The 25,362-nt window shown below is 54.4% G+C and overlaps 1 protein-coding gene across 1 annotated transcript; it reads right to left on the bottom strand.

The window, feature by feature from the left end:
* Positions 1–872: 872 nt before the first annotated feature.
* On the bottom strand, positions 873–24,847 carry PTPN11 (protein tyrosine phosphatase non-receptor type 11). Its single transcript, XM_077309007.1, is given in 16 exon segments — positions 873–6,092; positions 6,678–6,784; positions 7,248–7,360; positions 7,863–8,014; positions 8,816–8,883; positions 8,976–9,130; positions 9,793–9,924; positions 11,905–12,132; positions 12,451–12,530; positions 13,385–13,481; positions 15,173–15,286; positions 16,060–16,176; positions 16,376–16,568; positions 17,146–17,340; positions 17,840–17,962; positions 24,682–24,847. Coding segments are annotated over 15 exon segments (1,854 nt in total). The 5' UTR covers positions 24,696–24,847; the 3' UTR covers positions 873–6,092; positions 6,678–6,711.
* Positions 24,848–25,362: the final 515 nt, after the last annotated feature.

Below are 25,362 nucleotides of genomic sequence, written 5' to 3' on the forward strand. Positions count from 1 at the left end.
CCCCTCTGCGGCATGCGGAAGTGCTGGCAAATCCCGAGTGCAGTCGCTCGACAGATGCTCCGTCCCTTGTGCCAAATGCACCGTCGGTCGTTTCTGGAAGACCATAAAGCTGAGAAACCGTTCCGGAGAGCTAAAGACAGGCTCGGCTCCAAAGGGAATTACAACTGGCATGCCAAGGGAGCCTAAAATCCTGGGATCTGCATTACACAGACGGAGGGGATTCGCATATTATGCATCATCGATTTCTGCTTTTGCAGTGCAGAGAAAAACGGTGATCCGCAGAGCACCGCCGGCCTGATCCTGAACAACTGAAAGCTGCACTCCCAACTCTTCTCTCAGGGAGCGGGGATTTCAGTCGGGCACCACTGAGGCATTTTCAGAGCCCTGCTGGTTAAAACTGACTGGCCCAACAAGCTCAGATTTTCTTAGCCAGCCTGGATTCTCCCCCTCCCTACCCCTCACACACGCCCACCAGCACAAGGCCAGAGGTGGTAACCGGAGGCAGGGCTTCTTCCGTGGTGGCCCTTCGCTTTTGGAATTCCCACCTGCCCCTGCACTCTGGCAAAGGCAGAACATCGTTCTAACCAGGCTCTTATAGGGGAAACAGCACCCCTGAACCAAATACTTGATGTAGCAAAAAAGAAAAAAAAAGAAGACTTGACATTCTGCACATATTCCCCTTAAAAGAGAAGGTTCAGTTCTTACATTTAATATTAAATATCACAGCCAATATTTCACTTGCACAGTTATCCCAGCTGCATTCTCTCGGCTTCCGAGGGAGTTCTCTCCCCCCGACCCCCCTTCAGTTACTACCGCCCCAGGTGGGCATTCAAGGTGACGGAGCCCTCGGAAATCATTCCAGAAAACAGGTATAAGAAAATGGATTTTTTTTATTCCTAATTTTTCTTTAAAGTTCTGATGTTTTACAAATAAATGCTTTTTACTCGCATAATTACGTCTGGAGCCATTTAAAAAACAAAAACAGCGAACGGCCAGCGAAGCAGCCGGACTCAGCACCCACCAAGGGTGAAAACGGGCCGGCGGCTGACTGACTGACTGTTCAAGACGTGATCTTTTGTTTCTTTCTTTCTTTTAACGTCGCACGTTGACAACTGGAGGGAGGGCTACAGAACAGGCGGGCAGAAGGCTACAGGTGCGTGTTTCAAAACGCCGGGGGGGCAAAATCCGCCAACCCCCCACGCAGGAGTGGGGGCTTCCACATGGCTGCGCCAGCACAGGTGACTCCTGAAAACCCCCCCCAAATTCAGGGGGAAACAGCACATCTGAAACAAGTACATGATTCATATAAAAATTAGTAACATTCGGCATGTATTCCTTTCCAAGGAGAAAAGCTGAATTTCTTTTTTCTCCTCAATAAAATATTACATTTCATTTAATACTCTGGTACAATACTTCATACTTTGCTAGGAACGAGGGCAGAGGAAGAGTTTTCAGCCTCGAGGGAAACAAAGAGGGTTTTCTCTCGGGGAGCCAGAGAAAAATAATCGTTGAGGAAGTCACAAGCGGGGGGAGGGGGGGGAGATTCATAAATAATTTCAAACACAAACAGGCTTTGAAATTACTTGGAAGATTTTTTTAAAAAAAGAACACCTGGAGAACAAAAACAAAACCAGACATAAAAGCCATCTTTGTCTCTGAGCTTCGGAACCATCCGAATTGCTTGGAGCCAGGGACAGATTTCTAAGCATCAAATTTCCCACCCTTGCCAGTTGCATTTCCCTCCCCTCCCCATCAACCCCCCCCCAAAAAAAACAAAAAAACCAACAAATAGCAGGATCTGTAGTTCATCAGAAAGATAACAAAGTTACGGTTAATTTTAAACACACATTTTGGTGAACAGGGAGCACGGGCAATTTGGTCAAGAAGAGAATTGTTAAAAGATTCAGCTATTTGGGGGGGGGGAGCATTATAAAGCATTTGCACGTGATGGCTCTCATCCCACAAGGGCAGTGTTGCCTGGAAAGCGAGGCACGCCCTTCCGCTGAATTAAAAAGGCTCACAGTCTTGCACCCCAACAGGCCTAGTTACCTAAGTAGGCAATTACCTGCCCGCTAAGGAGTCCACATCTTGCATTTCTGATCAGGTCGGTTCTTAGGAGGTCTTAGGATGAGATCAGCCCACAGAAAAGATTCATACCAAGAAGAAGGTATGAAAAGGCAAGGAGGAGTTCAGCCACCTTGCTGTGCTGCTAGTGACTGGAGGATGAAAACACACCCAAGGGAGCAGAATTAACACCCCCGCCCCCCAGGCTGACTGGCCCAGAGCAGCAACACATGCAGAGACACAGCAGGATTGCCACCACCTTCGCCTGACCCCTCCGCAGGGATGCAGAGTGCAAGAATCCCTGCCACGGAGCCGTCTTTGCATTCTGTGTATGTCCCAAAGGGGCAGGCTCCCTCGCAGCTGTTGTGCAAACGGGGGTGCCCGTACCCAGCATAAGGAGCCTCCCCCACGTCACAGTGGGAAACACCCCCGGGTGCATAACGGATCCAATCCTTGAGGGGCTCAGAAAGGATCAGATGTGCTAGATCAGGGGGGTGCGGGTTCCGTGGCCACGGACACAACAGCCCCAAGAGTCTACCTTTCAGATTTCACAACTTTTCGCCAAAAGGAAATGTAAAAAGCAGCATGCTTCTCAAAAGGGCATGGAAAAGGTGATATAATTTTAGCGTAGAACTGTGACGTCCCCACCAGATTCCATCCGGAAAGCTTTCTCCGCCCCGAACGCTTGAGCGCCTCCTTAAGCACACCCGCCTACAGCGGCTGCAGAAAGCCCCAGAGCAAGGCCACTTACCTCGGCAAGTCAGCCATCGCTCCACGACACATTCAAAACTTAAGACACGTAGAAACGACCTCCCACTGCCGGCCACGAGCCCCGCCACGGGTGGGGAGGGGGTGCAGGCTGGGAGGACCCAGGAGATGCCCCTGGGAAAGGGCCAGGGGGGCGGCCTCGTTCCTTTTGCTTTCAATTCACTCACGATCTCCTTTGGTTTTCAGCAAATCCCAAAGATCTCAAGCTCTTCAGCTTGCAGATCTTCTTGTTTCAAGTTTCAAGACAACATTCCACCAACTCCTCTTCAAAATCTACACATTCTAGATTCTGCATTTCGCCCAACGTGAAAGACGGAAACAACAAAATGGAGACAGCTGGGTTGCAAAGCTTCTCCGGACCAGGCTGTGCAGATTGGGGGGGGGAGGGTTAGCTTGTAGGTTTCACCTATAACATCCCCCCCCCCATCCATGGCCAGGTAGGAGGCGTCACCTCACCACTCTGGATGGCTTTGGGCCCCCTGAGGGAGAAGAGCCACCCACTGTGCCGTTTGCGCAAGTAGACGTGGAGGGGACCCTTAAACTCTAGGTCTATCAGGGACTGGGGGAGGGGGAGAGAAGGGATGCCACCATAAGACGCCCCAAGACATTCACTCCCCTTTCCTGGCCAAGCTACTTTGAAAGAGAGAAGCCAGTGGGAATACTCCCTCTCTCTGGGCTTGAAACAGAATTCTGTTCCTTGAACTCTCTGCCGGACCAAGTACTGCTCTGGAGTCCCCCCCCCCCCCGTGCATTCCAACCCATTTAAGCATCTGCACCCAAGACCAGTCCAGCGTCCAGCACTGACACGGAGAGGAGCGGATGCAAGACAGCACACCCCTACCCCAAGGTGCCCCTAGACAGGAATCCCGAGTCACAAATCGCACTGTAGGATCACCCAAAAGCTGCGGACCAAAAGGGCATCTCGGCACCCCTCTCTCTCCAACGGGACGTCTTCTAAGACGAAGTGAGCCCCACATGACGCTTCCCACACACCTTCCGTGCTGGTTGCTCCCAAGCGGGACGTCAGGGCCCAGGTAAGCCGGAGACAGAGCGTCACGCAGGGGGAGAACTCCACTTAGAAGAAGCCCAAAGCGCACAGCGTGAAAGATCTCCCGGCAGATTGGCGTTAGTGGATTTGGCTCGGGAAAACACAGGGCAGGAAACAGCTAGAGAGAAGAGAGAGGCAGCACGCTCCCTGCGTCCCATCCAGCCGGGAGGATCCCCCATCCACAGAGGGCGCAAGGCGGTCGGTCCCTGACGGCCGGGAGAGCCCAAACATCTCAGAAAAGATGCCCCATGGCTGCAAGAGCCCTCCTCCTCCGCAGGCTGCTCCAGCTCTAAACCTCTCCTGCAACCCTGGCCCAGCCTGAGGGACCTCCAGCACACCTTGCCCAGGCCTGCCCTTCTAGCCCAGCCCTGCGAGCCGGAAGGGGGACCCTACTGGCCCAAACAACTCTGTGGCGGAGAGGAGAGAGGAGGACGGCAAGCGCAACAGGAAAACCCACCAGCCAGTCCCCCCCCCCCCCCGGCCACAACATCAGCTTCAACGTCAGACATGAGCTGGGGACCGGAGTCCCAAAGCTCAAAGACAAGGGGCACAGGAGGAAGGCGGAAGACCAAGAACGAGACCCGGCAGCTTTGGATGACATCTGTGCTCAACTGGCAGACAGGGCTGTGTGAATCCTTGTGATTCGGGGCGTGGGAATTTTATTCAAGAAAGGGTGGAGGGAGACAAGGGGGGACATGTTTTGTCAGCTGCAGGCAGACATTTTGGAAGGGGACCTGAATGAGGGAATTTCCAGTGCAGGAGCAGGGCTCAGCTGCCAGCCCTGCCCCCAGATTAGGAAAAAACCCAGATTGGAGGGGGGGGGAAACACAAGTTCTTCCACAGAGGAGAAATGGCACACATTCATGCAGATGGCACAACAAAACTTCCCTTGGGGTGGAATTTGGATTTCTTTTGTTAAGACACAGCTCAGGGCCCTGGCAACCACCCGCTGATTTCGACGCTGGCTGGCTGGGAGGTTTTCCTCAACCAGTAGCCAAAGCAGCTTCTATTCCCAAAAAGCAACCGCAGAAATAGTGCCAAACTAAAAGCAGCCCTCTTCACAGAACGCCTGCAACAGGACTCCTGGCAGCTGGGCCTGAGCCCTTCCACGGCTAGCGAGAGGCCCTTCCCCTGCTCCCCCCCCTGGCCGGAGCCCTTTCAGAAGGAAAAGAAACCAGGTAATTAGACACGGCGTTGAAAAAAGGCACTTGGAAAAGGCAGAATGCGGCAGACGGTTCGGCCTAACGGAACACACGGCGGAAAAGCTACTGCAAGCGGCTGAGCCTTGGTGGGCCGCTGGAGACCACCTCTGGGCCCACGTGGGCCTCGAAGCAGCCCCCCTACCGCTTGCCCTTTGAAGGGGCCCTGGGGGATCTGGCACGAGGCCCGTCCAGCCGTTCAGCAGGCTCGAGATCTCTCTCCAGGAAGCCCCCGGCTGGGACCTGCGAGCCTTTCACAGGGCGACGGCTGGGCGGTTCTCAGGTAGAAAGTAGCTTAAATACGGTGCAAAAAATGCATGGGTGGAAGGCTGAGGAAAGCATCTTCATTTCCAGAAAGCAAGCATGAAATGGGACTAGCATGAGGACTAGTGACTTCCCCACGCTAGTAGGATAGCTTCTGGCTGCTCCTTGCAGGCCGGGGGGGGGGGGGGGGGGGCAGAGAGAACCAGACTTCGGAGTAGTGTAACTGCTTTCTCTCCCCAATAGCATTCATATGGAGACTGACCTACCATTCCGGATTTTTTAAAGAGTAAATGGAGAAATCTAATTTGAAACAACTTTAAAAGGTCTAAACCCAGGAAAGGGGGGGGGGGGCCTTTCAAGTACAAGAGTCAACTGGTCTGCATCAGAGACAAAAGAACCCAAGGCCGGATCCTGTGAAATTTCCCCCCCCCCCACGCCGAGCAAGAGAACCCATGGGCTGAGAATGTCTCCTTGCCCTCGGAGAAAGGACCCCCCAGGCAGAAAGAACAGATCTGGGGGATCTGCTCATTTGCGTTCAACCGGAAACATCAGCAATTGTAGAAATCTGACGTTTTGAGAAAAGGCATCAGAATTTTCTTGGAAAGATGGCCGGCCTGAGCGTTCTTGAAGGGTTAAAACACCATAAATTAAAAAAGGCTCTATGCAGCGGTCAAAGTCCACTCCTTGCAGGATGGTTTTCCCCGAGACGCCTCGTTTCGTCTTCTCATTAAAAAACAGCAATTTCAGTTCTGCAAAGGGATACAAAGAGAGAGGGGCCCTTTCAGTAATATACCTGGGACCGTGTCTGCTCCAAAACCCCATGCGCACGCAGGAGGGGCTTATCCAAAGTGGTGCACAGCACCCCGAGATCTGCAGCTGTAGCACGAGTGAGCAGTTCCGAGCTCCCACGCCTTTAAAGACATACGAAAGCCGAGAATCTTGCAGCATTTCCAAAGGGGAAGGCCCTGAGCAAGGGAGTGCTGTAGCCAAGGCTCCAGTGCTCAGTGTACAGCCCGCTGCCCACCTCCATTATCAGCAGGCCAAGCGGGGAATGTGATTTTCACAAGACTGGCTCTGTAGTGGGCAGAGGCTACAGCATCGCTGAAAGAGTAAAGAGGCAGCAGAAACGGGGGGGGGGGGGGGTGAAAGAGGGCAGCAGCTCTAGGTAGAGGGGAAAGGCCACGGTCTCTGCACTGCCGACATCAGCCGAAGGCCAAAACAAGGTGAGAGCTGGGCCGACTGCCGCGGAGACCCTGGGGCCAGCCAGTGGCCGCCCTTCGTCCAGAAGGAGGGTGCCCTTGCTCCCCAGCACCACAGCTTAGAGACCAACATACCTTCCCCGCCAGGTCCTCTCCTCGCCCGGTCTCATCATCTGAAGCTCTTCTGCTGCTGCATCAGGCCGACGTTTTCGTACACCCTCATGGCGTTCTCTTCTCGCATCCTGGAGGGAGTGCAGGGTTGCAAAATCACTCCACGCCAGGAGCTCAGGGCTCACGAAGGCTGCCGGATTGAGTTGGAGCCCTGAAATGCTAACCTGCTGCTGGAACTGATTTATTACTACAAAGGGAATCTTTTTAGAAAGGCTGAAAAGCAGGATAAGGGCAACCAGGCCATCCCCAGCATCAAGCTTTGCTAACCATTTGAGGCAGAAAATCCTAGGAAATCCCTGCTCCCCAAGTCCCTGCAGTGTTTTTAATAGGGATCTATGAGGCTTATTTTTAAAGCATGCAAGAGGAGGAGTGTCCTTGTCGCATCTCTGTACGTGACACTGAGTGCAGGGCCGTGACTCACGCAGAGAGGAGAGCGTCCACATCTAAAGGGCTCCCCCTCCCCCCAAAACGCCTTGGATCCTGAACAACTTGGCCACACGGGTGCTGGGATTTCGGGCGTGGCCAGGTACTTACTCGGGGCAGGTTGGCGTAGGAGTGCAGGGGGGCAGCGGGCTCTGGTCTCCGCTCGCCTGGTCCGCTAAGGAATACTTAATGTTGGTATACTCGTGCCCTTTCCTCTTGCTCTTCTGAAACGAGAGAATCCATCCCCAGTCAAAAGTTGCACTTCCAGAATTGCTCTCGCAGGCGCAAAATTATTTTCTTCCTCTGTCCCGTAGAGCAACTGCATTGCCTGCCCCCCTCCCGCCCTCACTGACTGGGCCCCCCAGGGAGTGGGCGGGCAATGTATTTATCACCAATTTATTTTTTATCAGTTTCATCTATTTACCCACTTCAATTTTTATGCCACTTAGTTATTAGTTAAGAGCTCAAAGCGGTTTACAACAAGGTATGACTGCATCAGAAAAGACACAAAAATAGCACTGTTGATACATAATTTATACTCCGGGTGACCTTGGGCCAGTTTTGGGTCTCCAGCAGTGAGAAAAGCTGGATACAAATTAAATAAAGAAATGGGGGCCGTGGCCTATTCAGTTTGGCAGGCCTGCTTCCTAAGTGTTAGAGCCCTCAGGCCGAAAGTGCTCCAGCCAGGCTGCTCTGGTCCCCGAAACGCCTCTCCAAAGGCAGTACCTGCTCCTCCTCGATCCTGCGCTGCAGCGTCTCGATGTAGTGCTGGACTGCCATGTAAATGAACCGGTACTGTGCCTCGGTCTGCACCATCCCAGACCGCTGGGACCGCACCATCTGGATGGTCTTTGGGACGTCTATGTCACAGTCCACGCCTGGAGGGGGGAGGGGGGAGATGCTCAGTGCCACGGGGTGCGGGGCCCAGACCAGGAGACAGTGCTCACCTGGGCCTTCCAACAGGTGCAGCGTACATGACAGGCACAGGGGCACAGCCTGTCCTTTGCAACCAAGGAGCATGAGTTGAGCTCCAGAAGCAATATCCTTTTTTTACCAGGGACCTTGGAGAGGTGTTGCTGTGGGGCTGCAAACCAGACCGTGAGGCAGCTCCCCTTGGCCCTGAGATGGACTCCAGCACTGCATGCATGCTGCTAGGGAGAAAGCTGGATTGGCTGAGGAGGGTGAGGACAGAGCCAAAGAAAGATCTGCCCCATGGGACAAGACTCAAGGTCCACTGACTCCAGCACCCTGGCTCTGACAGCGGGAAGCCCCCTAAAGCAGGGCTACACAGGAGAGTGCCTTCCTCTAGTCCCAATTATATAAATAAAATAAAATAAACACACTCCTGATGCTCACAGGTATACTTCCTCTGGCTAGGGAGGTTCCATTACCAGGGAGTGGAGAGCTGCTGACAGACTTCTGCACCGTGAGTTTACCCAGCCCCTTCTTCAAACCCCCTTGCTGGACCAGGCCAGGGTCCACCTAAGAGGTGTGAGCATGGCACAACTGAAGGAGACCCCCTTGCTGGTCAGCCCCAGCAGAGCATCTGGAGGAACCCTGCAGAGGGCAAGTGGCTGAGAGTGAGGCTGCAGCAAACGTTGGGACATGGTCGATGCTAACGGCGAATTCGCCATGTACCTACGAGAGGCTTCTGCACGTCAAGGAAGAAAACGACTCACCTTTCTCTCGGATTATGTCGATGAGAATGTCTATCACAATGAAAGTCCCGGTTCGGCCAATCCCAGCACTGTTGAGAGAGGAGGGGGAAAAGCTTTTCCTTTCTGCCTCTTTTGGCTTCAGCCAGAGCCCAACGGCTGCCTGGCGCCCTCCCTGCGGTACCTGCAGTGGACGACGACAGGGCCGGACTCCGCAATGCTCTCTTGCTTGTGGTGAACCTCCTCCAGGAAATCCAGCACTCCGCCGGGGTCACTGGGCACGCCGTGGTCCGGCCAGGTCCGGAAGTGGTACTGCCAGACCGTTCGCTCCGTATTGCCCTGGACAAGACACCGCCCGACAGGGTGACCGGGGCTGCACTTGAGTCCCTGGCACAGACCTCTGATATGCCCGCCTAGCCCCCGGGGGCCAAAGAGGGGAAACCAGAGCGGCAGCTGGAGTTTTAGAACCACCAGCAAAACTGCCTGCGGGGGACACAGACTAGAAGAAGAGGGCTTTACTCCCCCCCTTCTCCCCAGCAGAGACCAAAGGCAGCCAATCTCCTCCCCCTCCTCCTCCTCCATTTTGTCCTCACAGCCACCCAATAAGGTAGGCGAGGCTGAGAATATGACACTGGCCCAAGGTCAGCCAGCAAGTGTCCGTGGCAGAGCAGGGATCTGAACCTGGGTCCTCCAGATCCTAGACTGACATGACCCCGTGAGCCCCTCTGGCCCTCTTTGCCGGGAGTGTCTCCTGGGAGTTCCCCAGAGATGACCAGCACGGCCAAAAGGCAAGCGTCGGTGGTGGCAGCTACCTTCCCATCACTCAGCACACGAATAAGAATGGCACTCATGCTCCCAGCAAAGGAACTTGCAGAGCTGGCAGCTGTGAGGCTTACAGTCGAAAATTCAACATTAAGGAAGTAGCCAGAGGGGACGTACGTCCGTGATCCTGGGGTTTTCCTGGGGTGGCCGGAGCCACCGTGGTGCCTTTGTGAACTTACTTGTCCAACCTTTGAAAGTTTGAGCTCTCGCAAAGTGTAATCGTGCGCTGCGCTCTCTTTGACATTCCTGACGCGCATCACGCCGTATTCCTTCAATGCGTGCTCCTCCGGCTAGTATTTCACACACTTGCTCTAGAAGACAAAAGCGGGGGGGGGGGGCAGTTGTGTGCTTGTCCCTGAGCCATGACCAAGCTCTGCCCAAATTGGAAAGGAACATCAAAGCCGGCTCTCTTTCCTCCCCGGACTGGCTGCCGCAAACTCTCCGCTCCCATTCCGCCATGTGCTGAAGTCAGGCTCGTAAAGCGGGACAGACTCTGCCATCTAGTTGGGGCAGGAACTCCACTGGAGCTCTTGTTCTTCGTTGGGGCGCATTTGGGCAAGTGAGCGAGGGGGCTTCATTGGCCAGGCAAGCGTCAGGCACCCAAAAGGAGCACAGTTCTGGCCCCGGGATCATTCCCATTCTCTTGCTCTGCAGCCGGTCGCTCTTGCTCTGGGACTCGGTTCACTGCCAGGGACCGGATTCAGCGCCCCCGCGTGGCCCTGGGCTCGGCCCGTGGTCTCTCCGCCCCCCCCCACCCGCCCTCCTTGCCGGGGTGGAGCTTCCCCGCACGGAGCCCTGCGCAGACTGGGAAGCATCCCCCGCCGCCTTGTGTTGAATCAATACAAAGATGATCTGCAGACGCATGAAACGAAAACAAAACTGCGCAAGCTAATTTCCCTCCGCCAAGCGATGACAGCAGCCAGACAGCCACTGGCTCAGTTCCTGGCAAGAAGCAGAGCCTTTCGCAGCCCGCTGGAGAAGCGGAACAAGAGACCCACACAGATGGCTTGAAAGGAAGCGGAGAACGCGTGAGGACTCGCGCCCGGGACCCGACCCTCTGGGGAGCCCACGGTGCTGCCTTCGAGAACCAGGCGCTTGCTGGTGAACGCCTCGCGGAGGGAGGCCCTGGGCTGCCAATCCCGAGGAAGGACGAAGCGGAAGAGAGCACGGGGCACCAGCACGGCTGCCAATACGCCTCGGAATCCGCTCCTGCTGGCCTCGTCTCTCGAGAAACAGAAGGTTCCTAATCCGTTTTCCGTGCTGGAGGCAGGCGGGCAGGCCTGCACTGGTGGCCCCCCCCCATGAGACCCATCCTTGTATCAGAACACGTCCTCTAGGGACCCACTGGAGCAGAGGCCCCAAAAATCCAGCTGGGTGGGGCTCCCTTCCTCCACACCCTGAGCAAGGCCCTTATGCTGCCCGCAGGGGAGTTTCTAACCTACACGTGACCAACCTGCTCCCTTCCTCGGGTTTTGGGCTTCCCTGGAGACTCTGCCTTCTCGGGCCCAAGGAGCTCTGCTCACGACTGGCCTTCCTGGCCCCTGGAGGCTTCCCCACTGCCGTGGGTCCAGGGCCAGCCTAGAAGCCGCCAGCAAGAAAGAAGGCGCTACTCCTCCGCTTCTGGGGGAAGAGCCGGGCTTCCTGGAAGGGTGCTCATGCTGACTTCACTAGTCAGACTCCTTGTCAATTTTGAGATATGCCAAATCACTTACTTGACACAAAGCTGAGCAATCCTCCCCCCCCCCCCCCCGTTATATAAGTCTCCATCCTAGTCAGCAAATCCTTTGGCCGGGAGATTTTGCCACATTGGTTTTGGGTGGCAAATGCAGTCAGAAGCTTGAATCTCACACTGCGCCGAGGAGACCAGAATCGAGACCAGCTCTCAGCACGCCTGTGGGTGCTCTGCGTTTCCAGTCCTGTTGCAGGAAGGGGCGCAGGACCCCCCTAATGCTTGCGAGCAACGAAGCTCAGAGTCGCCAGGCCGGGCCTGGAGAAATCTCCAGAGCTGGAGGAGGGCCTGGGGGCAGGCACTGGGCAGGTGGGGCTGAGCGAGCTCCGGGAGAACTGTGACAGGCCCAAGGTCACCCAGATGGCTGCACGTGGTGGAGCAGCAGTGAAGCAAACCAGCTCTCCTGCTTAGAGGGCGCTGCTCTTCACCCTGATACCAGGCTCTGTCAAGAAGGAGCCTGCCCTTTTAGGGTCATGCCCCATCCAGTCAGGACGTCGAACTGGCTGCAGGAGGCATCATAATCGGTCGGTCTGTCTCTCTCGGCCCGGCCCCCCCCCCTCACCTTCCCTCGCTCCACTTCCTTCGTGGTCATGACGATCACGCGCGAGTTCTCCTGGAACACCATCCTCCAGAAGTCGTTCACGGTGTTCTGCAGGCAGCCCTGGGTGGCGATGTAGCGCTTCTTGGGCCTCACGGCGTTGCATTTGGCTTCCGGCTCGGGCTGCGGACCAGAGCAAGTGGCGCCGTCAGTGGGCTGTCCTATTGGGGCTCGTTCCGACTCCGGGTGCTTCTGCATCCGAGAGATGCCCAGAGGCATGACCGAGAACAAGGGGGCAGGGGGGATCCCTCCTTCGGGACGTCTCCAGAACTTTTGCGGGATTACCGATTTAAATCACCTGGCCTGCCAATTTACACAACCCGGTTTTCTCACTTCCCCTGAGACCTGACTGACAAGGCTGTGTCCTCTACCCCCGGCCCCCCTGCCCCGCCAGCCAGGAAATGGGCTCCTGTTGCAATGGGGGGAGGGTGCTCTTCCAGATCGCTGGTCCCGCAGCATGTTTTCACTGGCAGAGAAATCCACACACACACCAGGGGAAGGAAGTCTTACCATGATAATATTGGCGTTTATGTAATCAGAAACGGGCTCATTTGGATCACCATCATGGAGGACAACCCGGGTGTGGTCAACTGGAACAGAAACACACATGCAGCAAGACACACCCTGTGAGACAGCTGCCTTCGGGGGGCTACATCTAGCTTGCTTGGCTGGGGTGACCTCTGGGAGACCTAACACGCCCCTCCCCACTCAAAAAACACTCCCAGGTTTACGTCACTCTGGCAACGGACCTATCCAAAGCGAGGACACTAGAAATACTAGCTGAAATTGAAATGGACGTTGCTGTTAGGGGCTCATGGGAATTGTAGTCCACGGTCATCTGAAAAGCCAGTTTGGCCATCCCTGGCCTAGACCTTTCCCCAAGAAAACAAGAAGGGTGGGCTGAAGATGTGAGCGGCCTTCTACTGAGTCAGACCCTTGGTCCCTTGAGGTCAGTCCTGTTCGCTCAGACAGGCAGCCACTCCCCATGGGCTCAGGTGGGAGGTATTTCGCATCCCCTGCGGCTTGGCAGGGGACATCCTGGGGATCGAACTAGGAACCTTCTGCGTGCCAAGCAGATCTCCTACCTCCGAGCCATAGAGCTCCGACACTCAGCCTCAAGCCTGTGTGGTGAAGTGCTCAAGAGTGTCATACGGGGGGGGGGGAACGACTTTGGGGGCACATCCCTGCTCTGCCCTGGAGGCTCCTCCCTGGGTGCCCTTGGGCTTGCCTCTCTCCCCCACCTATCATTTCCCACAAGGCTGTTATCAGGACAAATCAGAACAGGGGAAAGCCAAGGAGGCTGCCATGAGCTTCCTGGAGGGAGCCAGAGTGGAATAAAAAGGGGGCAGATCAACAGCAACAAGTTGCAGAGAAGACAAAAGTGGCCAAAGGGATTGCACCAGCCCCGTCGCCTGAGGGAAGAAGCATCCCACGGAAGACTCACAGGGCAAAATGTTCTTGTATCTGTTCTTGTTCTTGTTCTCTTGCCGCTGTCCCTCTTTGCGACTGTACAGGAGTTTGCATTCTTGCTGCTGCAGAGTCTAAAAGAAAGGGAAGAATGTGGGATGTTAATGAAGATCTTCTTGTGCTTCTCCAACCGTGGGCTTCCATCAACACCCCCCCTCCCCAATGACAGACCCAAGGAAGAGGACATTGAAGACACTGGCTGCCCCTGGGCCCCTCTGCCATGGGGAACCTCTCTGCCCAGGAGGCTTCTAAGCACCAACCGTGGGTGAGACCGTGAACTGGCACGCACTGAGGCCATGGAAGTCCAAGGCGGCAGTGCTCAGGTGTATCGAGGAGGGCTGTGGCCCAGAAGCCAGCCAAACACACAGCACGGGGACACTAGGCCTCTTGCCGAAGAGACAAGAAACACCTAGAGCGGAGGAGGGCAAATGACACCTTGGCCAGCAGGGGCATTTCTCCCAGCCCTTGAGGTGCTCATCCGTGTCCCAGGGATACGAGCCCCATGGGCTGCAGCACTGGTGAGGGGGGTCAAGGCAGCTCAGAATGAATTAAACAGACTAAGAGTCACCAGAACAGCCAATTCTGGGTCTGAGCCTGCTTTGGAAGGATTTGAGTGGGATGCTGGCTCTTCCCATTTCAAGGACAGGGAGAGCCAGGACCGTGTTCAGAGTCCTCCAAAGCAGGCAAGGACTTAGCTGTGCTCTTAGACCCCAAAACATCTGTCCACACCTGCCTTGAAAGCTCCCTGGGGCTGCAAGACCAAGGGCCATCAGCCACTCCACAGGGCAACGGGGAGATGGACGAGGCTTGATGGCAGGCAAGCCATGCAAGCCTCTCTGAACGCCTCTGCTGGCATCTGGACAGCTTCACAAGTCGCCTCCCTACCAATCTTCCAATTCCGGCTTTGCTGCAGCAATCCATTCGTCCGGCCGGTCTCCTACCCTGAGCCGGCAGCCCTTTAGGGCCAGGGAGGGACTTAGCTGTCTCGCGCCTCCCCCTAGTGGTCCCTTGTCGGAATGACACAGCAGCCGAAGGGCGGTTTGCCGTTCTACGCTTGTGCCTTATCTTCCACTAATTACACAAATACGAAAGCGGGGGCGTGTGGTAATTAGCACAATGAATAGGAAAATGACACTAAACAGGCTGTAATGGGAGAAGCCAGCGTTCGCTTTCAACTTCCTGATCCCTTATCTGAAGGCGGGTGTGGGCCCAGGGGAGCTCGTTCCCTGGATGGGACTTGGTGGGTCTTCAAGGGGCCCCTGGACTCCCACTCTGTCCTGCGGCTTCGGACCCACACGGCCACCCCCTGAATGGGATTTCTTTGGCCTCTGCTGGTTTCACTTTCGAGAGGCAGGCAGCGCTTTCTTAGGAAAGGCAGGGAACAGCCCAGAACCGCTCAGGGGAAGGGAGGGAAAGAGGCTCGGCCTTTCTTAGCTGACCACATGGGATTCCAGACCGGGAGGATATGAGGAAGGGCACCGGCCACAGAAGGGCACTGGAGAGATCCATGGACAAGCCTCTCCGTGGCTACCAGCTCTGAAGACTGAGGGCGCCCTCCACTGGCAGAGGCACCAAATACCGGAGTCTCAGAGCCAGGAGGCAACTCTGTGCTGTTCATGGCTCTCCAGTGGAACTGGCTCGACTCTGCGTGAGACAAGATGCTGAACTAACTGGACTTAGAGGTACCACAAGAATCGCTGCACACGAGCCCCCCCCCCCTCAAGAACACCTTGGGGGGGGGGGAGCGTCCATTGGCTCCAATTACCTCAAATTCTTCCCAGAATCCTTGCTTGACTTTGTCGGTGGTCTCTGCGAGCTTGCTCAGCTCTCGAACTCGGCTCTCGATTTCTGCAGCATTGATGCGGGTGGTATTGAGAGGCTGAAAGGAAGAAGAGGGAAGACACGGCCCGGTTAGTTCCACCAAGACACCAAATGTGGATGGCTTCTTGAATCCCTGAATCCCAAGCATGCCTTTGGGACCCTTTGCCCCTTCAGCCACGGCACCTCTACGGCAGCCCCTTCAGTGGCTAGGCTCCACCTCCACTGCTGCGATTGGTCACCTTTCATTCCTGCCCATCTCACTCCTTATTCGCCGGATCCCGGAGGTCCTGCTGGCCTGGGACCACCTTTTTGGGATGGCCTCTACCTGAGCCTCTGCATTGCTCCTCCAGCTGGCCCTGCCAAGCAAAGGGCTGCCTCCTTTCACTCCCTCCCCAAACTCACAGAGGAGCAACAAGAGAGAACAAGCCCCTTTCCATGGTCGCTAGAAGATTGGGAGAGCCTTGCTTAACAGACAAGGGAAGTGCCGTGCCAACGGTCTGACGGCCAACTTCAGGCCTTCATTCCACAGGGCGGCCCCCTCCATTCTAGCACAGACCCAAGGCAGCTCCTTCCTCTCCGGGAGGCCTCTCGGCTTTTCCAGGACGCCGAATGCCTCCTCCTTTCCCCCCTCCCCCCAGCACCCACCTTACATGGGACGTGCTTCCTAAGAGTGCCACCAAGTCATGGATCGCGGGCATCAGCAAGAGTAGAAGATGGGGGTGGGTGGGGTACGGCCAAGAGCCCTCCTGAACCCTCCCTGCTTCCAGGATGCCAAGGCTCTCGGAGGCACGGACCAGGAGGCCTGAGGCCAATCCAGAGGCTGGCTCTCACCTGCTTCAGCTGCAGGACGGTGCCCAGGGTTTCCACCATGGGATTCTTCTTGTAATGCTCCACGAGGTCGGTCAAGGAGTCAAACTTCTCCCCACCACCAACATCGTACTTCAGCTCCTTTGAAAGGACCCAGGGCGGGCGTCAGCCACAGGAGGAAAAGGCACCTGCTTTTGCCCACTTTGTACCTCACGAGGGGAAGGGGCCGCGGAAACGGGGAGGGCAGCCGTGCACAAAGGGGGAGTCTCACCTCTAAGACCCCCGGCAAGAAGGCTCCCCACTCCACGCCTGCCACCTGTGCCCTCTGCCCCACCTTTACCTGGCACCGGATCATGACGTGTGTGACTTTTGATTTCCCATCATTGCTCTCTCCTTTATCGTCCCCCGTCCGGACAGAAAGGACAAAGTCTCCGGGATGGCTCTGGCTCTCGCGGACAAGAAAGCTCCCGTGTTTCCCTTTTTCCGTTAGCAGCTTCTCCGCTTCTTTCCCTGAAAGGTGCCCGTGGAACCACCTTTGGGAAGAGCAGAGGAGAAAGAGAGTGGTGGCTTCCGGCTGCCCCACGGATCACCTGCCCTCGGCTCCTGCCCCCCAGACATACAGAGCTCCCGAGCGCAAACCAGAGGACTCGCCTGTTCGCTCCATACTGTCTCCTTTGACGGCGGCTCTCCAGAGCCTCAAGATTACCCCCCCCCCTTCAGCCTGGCATCCCCTGCATGCAGCGCAGAAACTCCGCTGCAGTCACAGCTTTTTGCTCCCGTGCCTGGGCAATGTCATGGCCAGAACAATATTTCTCTTCTTCCTGACAAATGTGTGCCTCTAATTATTTTTTAAAAAATAAACAGCTTCCAGTACTTAATTCATCTAGTCAAAATGTTTGCTTTACAAAATGTACACAGGTATGATTCACACGGCCTCAGAGGAGGCCACCCTGATTGGCAAGAGCAAAACTCATGCAGAGATGCAATGGGCAGGAGTCATCCTCCAGGAGTAATATATTGAAGATTGAAGGGAAACACTGGTTCTTCATTCATTTCCTTCTTGCAGCACAGAGCTTGCCTACCAGGCCAAGGCCTCTTTTTGCGCCTCACCTTTCTGACGTGGGGTCGGCACAGTTGAGCGGGTACTTGAGCTCGATCACGTCCCCATTCTTCTCTTTGAGCTGCCCATGGTGCTCCATGTAGTACTGGACCAGCTCTGCCAGGGTGGCAAACTTCTCCCCTCCGTAGAGGTCATAATAGTCGCCGGTATTCTGGATCTTGATGTGAGTGACGGCTCCATTCCGCCTGGGGGCGAGGACAGCCGGACACGTTGGAGAAGGACAAGGGACAAGACTGACTCGAGGCGCCCTGAGCACCCAGGGACGTCTTGGCTTCTCTAGCCCCGAGGCTGCCCTGAACTGATACCCCCAGTTTCCACCCGCTTCCTGCTGGCCTCTGCAGAGCCCGGCTTTCTCCCTCGGCCCTCCAGCTCCAGAGAACAGGAGCCAACTCAGCGAGGTCTCCTCCAGGGGCTTGTAGGGTTCTCTGCTATGCTCCTGACCAAAGAGGAGCCCGAACTACCACCGTGTGCAGCTTGGCACATGCACCACATGCAGCATCCATGCGAGCCCTGAAGCTTTGAGAGTGCCTTTGAGCCTTTTCACCTTCCCGGCACAAAACCAAAGCGTCGTGAGGAGGAAGCTGGAAGGGCAAGGCGAGCCCAACCCTGAAAGGTCCCAAACGTGCTGCAGATTCTCTCTGGACATTTAGGGGGGGGGGGGGAGAACAAACCCCAGTGACTTACCGAACAGAAAGAGTGAAGTCTCCCGGGTTGCTTTTGCTCGGCCGGGCCAGAAAGCTGCCGTCGACCCCCCGCGTCAGGAGCAAGTTCTCAGCTTCCACACCAGTGATGTTTGGGTGAAACCATCTAAAAAAGTTGCCCCGCAAAAAAAAGGCAATACACTTTAGAAGCCAGGCTGCAGGACAAGAGAGAGGTTAGCAGGGGGAAAATCCAACCAGCTGTCACAACCTAAGGCACTTGGGGGAGGCCTCGCCTCGCCGCAGGTGAGCAACAGCTGCTCACACAGGTATGAAGATGCAGGGACACAATCAGAATAGGCAGGTGCTCTGTGTGTGGGGGTGAATTTGCCTGAAAAGCTCCCTCTCTCTTCGCAATACTACCAGTTTTATCTGGGGGAAGGTACTCCTTGGAAAGGCCGCAAGTACGGCAGAGAGAAAAAGACACCCCAGGAAATCATGTCCAACCTCATCCTGACAACACGTCACTCGGCAGCAGAAGGCGACTGGAAAGACACCCCCTGCCAGGCACAGCTTTACGGGCCAGAAAAGCCCTCCGGGGTCTCAGGGCTGGCGGGACGCAGGTGAGCTCCCCACTCCAGCTGCCCCACGGCAGTGCCTCGCTCGCATGCGATTGCCCTCCATATATCTGCCAGGTTTTGGCCACCCACAACCAGCCATCCTTTCCAGGGACGGATATAGAATCCGGCCAGCAGAGGCCTCCAGATGGACTGCCCCTTGGACCCGGTATGGTGTCAGCCTCCTCCAGTTTATTATTAGAAATCTGGTTAATTATGCCGACATTTTGGCTCTCACTACGCTTCCCGCCCCACAGTGAAAAGTCAAGATTCCTGAAAAGCCAAAGGAGTTATTATTGGAAGTGTGGATTTGCATATGTTGATATTATATGTATTTATACCCTGCCAGCAGACAGGTAGCATTCTTGGGGAGGCTCACAATAATTCAAAGAGTCATCAAAACCCCAAGTCAGCCACCGGTAAAAACAGCAGTAGAAGGAGGACAACAGCAGCCGTAGACAAAATGCTCCTCTCCTACAGATCTAGTTGTTTGTTTCCAGCAACCAGAATTCGGCAAGGCAAGTACCAGGTAAACAGGCATGAGGAGAGAATTCTAGGAATGAGGAGGACCTGCTTCCTACAGCCACCGTCCCAGGCAAGCCCGACCTCATCGGCTCTCGGAAGCTAAGAAGTCAGCCCTGGCAAGTATTTGGATGGGAGACCTCCAAGGAGCACGAGGGGCATGGCTCAGGGGCAGACAATGGCAAACCACCTCCGGTCATCTCTTGCCTGGCTGCCAGATAATCCTCGGTCTCTTGACTATCACACATACCATACACTAAATATATCAATAACCACCCCCAAAGACAGGGGGCACGCTGAATAGGGTCATGTGCGAACAGGCAGACCTCCAGAATCCTCTTAAAGTCTTTGACGGGACACGAGCCACGACCCTGAACTGTGCCCAGGAGCAGAGCTCTCGCCCTCCTTCCGCACCCCATCCTCCTGCTGCACTCTGAACCGACTCTTTTGGGTAGCAGCCGAAGGCAGCTTCATTTAGGAACAGATCTGATTACATTTATTAGCGGGCCTGGGCTGTGATTTTAAGTTTTGGGGTGTTTGTATTTTATCTGTGTTGCAGATTTGACTCTCAAAAGCTGATACCCTGAACGTCGCCTTGGCCTTTAAGGTGCTACAGGACTCAGATCTAACCAACCTATATCATAAGCCACCTTGAACTCTATCACACACGTGATGGAGAAGGAAGCTCAGATTGGCTTGGGAGTCCAAGCACGCAACTATTCTATTGTTCTGTGAGCTTTTAAAATTAAATCTTGAGCTTTTTTTCTCTGCCCTCTTTGTGTGATGGGCTCTCTCTCGGTCCTTATGCTGCTTATGAGGCTGGCATTCCTGTTGGAAGCTATTCAAAAGGAGAGAGATAAAATGTCATTTAAAGAAAAGCTAATATCCTGAACAAGCAATACGGTTAAGTGGAGGCCTACATATTCAAGTGGAGATCAGGAAACAGCTTTTAAAGATCCCTCCCTTGAACCTTGTTGCCTTCGGGAAGGAATGTCGCACGACCTGCCAGCGATGCCCTGGAAAGATACACATCCTGGCCAAGGCCAGCGCTGCCCGAACAGAGCAGAATCAGAGCAGCTTTTATTCTGCTCCTCCGGAAAATTCCATCCCAAGTTCTGAGGAAGAGCTGTATTTTTGTTTGGTCCAGGTAAGTAGTTGTTACGCAACTCCTGTTCGTGGAAGCTGCCTATCGACCGACAGTGTCACCTACGGTCTTTCTCCCCATGCACACTGAAGGACACGGAGTCACATCGCGTGGCAGCAGAGGGGGGGTGGGGGTGTGGAGGACTCTGGCATTTCCTCCAAACGAGCCGTTTTCAAAGGGCACACCTAGAACGTGAAGCTTCCGTGGAAGCTGCAGTTTTTGAAGAAAATGGCAAACCAACTCCTCTCCTCGCTTTGTTCTAGGCTCTGCACTTCGCTGCTCCAGGAAGGGTGAGCACAGCTAGGGAAGGAGCGCACACAAATCTCGCCCACCACCTCTCCTTGCCCGCTTCCATCTGACACCCCCACTCCTCTGGCCTTCTCCCACCCAGTGCCAGAATCCCGGATAGGAGTTTCCTGGTTCAGATGCTTAAAATGCAAGTCCTGAAAAACCCAGCAGCTCTGCACTCTGCAGAGCTAACTACTGTTCGCGCAGGACATAAAGGAAGCATCATGGGAACAATTAACTTTTTCAAAGTTTGCTGTTGGATCCAAGTGGCCCAACAGAACTTGGAGAGAGAAAAGAGCTTCAAAGTGGCCTGCCCAAGGTTGCTGCCCTATTTGAAACAATCTGGTGCTCTGGATATATTTGGCTTGAAGTGGGAAGACACATTTGGTCAGGGGCTCAAAATAGAAGGATCTGGGGGTGTCTTGAGTCAGCCGTGGGCCAAGAAGTGGTTCCGGAGACGTGATCGGAACAACCACGCTTGGAACCCTTTAGGCCCTTGAAAGGTATATATCCTGCCCCAGCTCATGGATTCTGGGCAGATTACATAGACAATTCCAATTTTACACTACAAATATGGGGGAGAGAAAAACAACGATGGGGATGCAACAAAAGTCTTTTGAGGGCTGTCAGGGCTTCTGCTTGTACACAGAAAGACCTTTGTCTAATCCTTCAGTCCCCAGCATTTCCAGGGAAGGGGCCTCAGGGCTGCAGAAGCTGAAATAGACTCCTCTCTGCCCGAGTCCTTGGAGAGGGGCCACTGCCTACATCGATCAACGCAGACCACACTGACCTAGGTGGACCAATGGGCTGCGCCTGGATAAAGTAACTTCACAGGACCTCTGATCTAGCCGGTGGTGCCAAAACAGACACAGGGTTTAAACAGAATTCAAATGATAACTCCATTGAAAACGAAGTCTGAGACCAGGGGAATCCCTAAGACCAACAAATCTTTGCTCAAGGTGCATGCACACTTCCTCAGACACAATGAAGAAGGAATTTTCCAGTCCACGTACAGATGGACAGAGGGCGAGTAATAAACCAGTAAACAGATACAAGGGTCTTACAAGAATAACCAGGTACGTTTATAACTGTGACTCTATCTCTACTGTACATGGGGATGCATCTCCATGAAGCTCCAATCTTGACATATTTCTTTCTGTTTATTATTATGTTTTCCCCCCCAGAGTTGAAACCAAATGAATGACATCCTTGTACGCTTAACTGTTATTCCTGTTAGGCCCCTGAATCTGTTTACCGATTTATTACTCACCCTCTGCCTATATGTGTGGGGACTGGAAAATTCCCACTTAATTGTTTTGAGGAAGTGTGCCTGCCCAGGAAAGCTAACACCTTGAATAGAGCTTTGTTGGCCTTAAAGGTGGATTTGAACTTTGTTCTGCTGCTACAGACCAACATGGCAACCCACCTGAATCTATCTTCACAGTTAAGACTGTGAGTATCAGGATTAGCCTGCAGTCTCCAATTGCCCCAGAGACAAGTAAGATTTGTGGGGCATAAGCTTCTGAGAGTCAAAGCATCCCTTCATCAGATGCAGTTGGAAAAAAAGGATCAGAAAATATGGAACAGGGTTGATGAAATTAACAAATCATTTAAAAGGGGCTGGGGAGAAACAATGCCTTTCAAGAAAGACAGGCCTGGTCTTTGTAACTTCTGAACTGACAGATATGAATTGAACGCAGCTCGAAATGATTACTTCATTGCACCTTTTAAAAAGCAAATAAACTGACTAGCTGAACAGTCCTGAATGGGAACGTGCTCTGACTTTATCCTAAAGTAGCAGCCCGCTTAACAGTGGAGCTTTCTACCTGCACGAGACTCTGGCAACAGGGTCTTTGCCCTGGGCCAAAATCCTCTGTTTAGGAAGACAGAGCCATGGTTTCCAACCCATTGGAAGAAAGAAATGGGGGGGGGGGGGAGAGCAACAAAGAAAGGGTGGTAAATGCCTCCAAAATTATTAAATTTTTATTTGGACCAAAGGCATTATTTTGCCAAGAGCCCATCCGATGCTTCCAGGGAGCCCAACAAGCAAGCCATGAAGGCAATAATTTTACATTTATTTTATTTTATTTAAGTTTTTTTATAGTCCCCCTTTCCCACTGGGAGTCAAGGCCGATTACACAGAGTGAGTCAATACAATCGACAGGACGTTGATATTCAGTAAGCAATGCAAGAGGGACTAGGGCCGTAGGACCAACCCAGAAGTCTCCAGACAGAACTTAAGCCAAGTACAAATTTTAACACGACACATTAAACTGTTAATATCAGTTTACAACATTATTAGACTTGGTGCTGAAACGCTCAATGATCCATCAATCACAAAGTGTGAGAAGATTAAAAGGTCTTTATTTAGCAGCTGAGGAATAAAGGTGTCTGCAAAAACCAACCCCAGGCAAAAGCGCCTCAAGCTTCAAGCATGAAACAGCCTAGAACAGGGGTAGTCAAACTGCGGCCCTCCAGATGTCCATGGACTACAATTCCCAGGAGCCCTTGCCAGCATTCGCTGGCGAATGCTGGCAAGGGCTCCTGGAAATTGTAGTCCATGGACATCTGGAGGGCCGCAGTTTGACTACCCCTGGCCTAGAACATCTCTAGTTACACGAAGCTCCCCAAAAGACCACCTGTTCCATCCCCCAAGGCCTCTGGGGATCCGGCCTCCAGGGCTTCTTCTAGTGTCACCTGAACTACAGTGAGGGTGCAGTGGGGTGCCAACATGGTGTTCGCATGTGTGCATCTTACTGCTAGGAGAACTGACATTCTCAAGTTCATATACCGAGGACTGACTCTTTACATTCCTTCATCTTTCTGATAAACAATGCAAGGGCTCAGACACACCATTTCTGCTGTCTACCAAAACCAAGGCAGAAGTCAAAACTTTTTCCTCCTGAGCAAATGTTTCAAAACTGGACCTTTAATGAAGCTCTCGCATTTGATCTAAACCATCTGGAATTCTTATGGCAATTCGTTCCGAGGGCCATGGAAGGGGACCACCGCTAACTGCGGCACATATTTTCATATGCAAATGGAAAGCAACCCTTGCTTACTAAGGCAAAGCTTTTCTCTTGTGTTCTAATGTATGCCCAACTTCTAAACCCCTTCGACTGTTGCCAAAATAATATACAAAATCAACTCTCTGTCTTACCTTAATCACACATATAATAAAGAAATAAATTCATTACATTTTTCTTCTTCCTGCTAAATTTTAATCAGGGGCTTACTGTCTACAAAACAATGTAAAAATTACATCGTGAAATTACATTTCAGCAAGCTGTACACAGTAATAAAGGTGACAGTGCCTCATCATTTATCCAAGCAACTTTGCCAATCATGTTATGCGGGGCAGACCCCATTGCCTACATAGAAAAGCCCCCTAGAATTGCATTGCTTGTCAGAAGCCAGGAAATTGGAGACTTCCTGACCTCCTCAGGCAGGGACACAACAGAGAAGGCACAGGTTCAGGCAGCTGTTGATTTTGCCTGGCACCCTGCTCAGATGAGCAAAGCTCAATGAGAGGGCAGCACAGAGGCAGAGGCAGTCTTGCAAGTATGAGGGTCCAAGTTCAAGAAGGGCCAGCCAATACCTTGAACTGAGCCCAATAACAGATGGGCAGAAATAACCATCTCCTCAACAACAGCATTTATGGGAACATTGTCTCTAAGTGCAGAAGCTCTGCGGCTAAAAGACACGCACACGACTTCTTCACTCCAAATTCACCCAGCCCCACACTGGATCAGACCAAAAATCCAACGGGTTAGAACCCCCTCCCTGGGAAGCCCCAAGTGAGACCTCGCTGGGCCGGAGGCTTCCAGGCGGCTCAGTGGGTCCCAAGGAGAGAGCTGCCCCCGGGTGTCTCCAGCCCACCTGGGGCAGCCACCCCCCGGGAGGCCCATGGGCGTGAAGCCAGGAGCCCAGCCAGGGCCTTCCCGCCCGTGCTGCTTGGGGGCCGCTTCCCTGCAGGAGGAGGCGGCGGCGCCCTGAGGGTCCCCTAAGCCCAGGCCCGGCCCGGCCCTGCAGGGCTGCTGCAGACAGACCCCCCGCCTTGCCCCCACCCAGGGGGGGCCGCGAGTCCCACCCGTCGCCTCCGATGCCCCTCCGGCCGCTCCCTCCGCGAGGCCGAGCTCTCTGGTGGGGGGGGTCCTCCTCTTAGGGGTCTGCACGGCAGGGCGAGCGAGGCAGCCCCTCCTCCTCCCCCTCTGCTCGGCGCGAAGGCAGGCAGCCCCCTCCCCCGCAGAGACCCCCGCCCGTCGCCATAGCAACGGCGGGGGGCGGGGCCTGGCCGGCCGGGCTCTCGGGCCTCACCTCCTCGAGGTCATCTTCCCGCCTCGGCCGCCTCCGGCTCCCTCACATGAGGCCCCCCGGCCTGACGGAGAGCGAGAGCTGAGCCCGGCCCCGCCGCATTCGGGGCCTGGGAGCCACACGTCGCAGGCCCTCGCGCGTCATCGCCGCGCGACGCGCACGCCACGCCCACTTGGGCGGGCTGCGCGGTGAGCAGCGCCCTCGCGCGTTAGGCGCGTGCGCAGTAGGCGCCGGCGCCGTAGAGGGTGGCTGGATGCGGTTGGGGTAGGATTAACACGTTCGGTTCTCAAGCGAGTGTTCGGGGAGGGGGGGAAAGGAATACGAAAAGGCGGCAGGTAGCAATCTGGAGGAAGGGCCACCGGCCTCTGTGTTTCGTGGACATAACGGAGAAGGGGGCGCTTTCCATGTTTGCTTAAAGCTTGCAGGATGTTTGAACCCCCTCACATGGCGGCCATAAGCAACTCCCCCCCCCCCCCGAACAAAGCCATTACTAACCTATCAATTACTGGGCTCGGCTCAACGTTTAGGGCCATCAGAGCTTTATTCTAGGTATATTCTGGCAATTTGAGCTGACTGTCCCTCATTGGCAGAGGTTCTTTGAAGGTTTTAGTTTAAGGTCATACACAGCTTGGGCCCTGCTTATGCCTCCCGCAGAGCTCTTTGTTCTGCAGGTCCTGATCTGTT

The sequence above is a fragment of the Paroedura picta genome, chromosome 13 (genome assembly GCF_049243985.1).
Source record: "Paroedura picta isolate Pp20150507F chromosome 13, Ppicta_v3.0, whole genome shotgun sequence".
NCBI classification, from domain to species: domain Eukaryota; kingdom Metazoa; phylum Chordata; class Lepidosauria; order Squamata; family Gekkonidae; genus Paroedura; species Paroedura picta.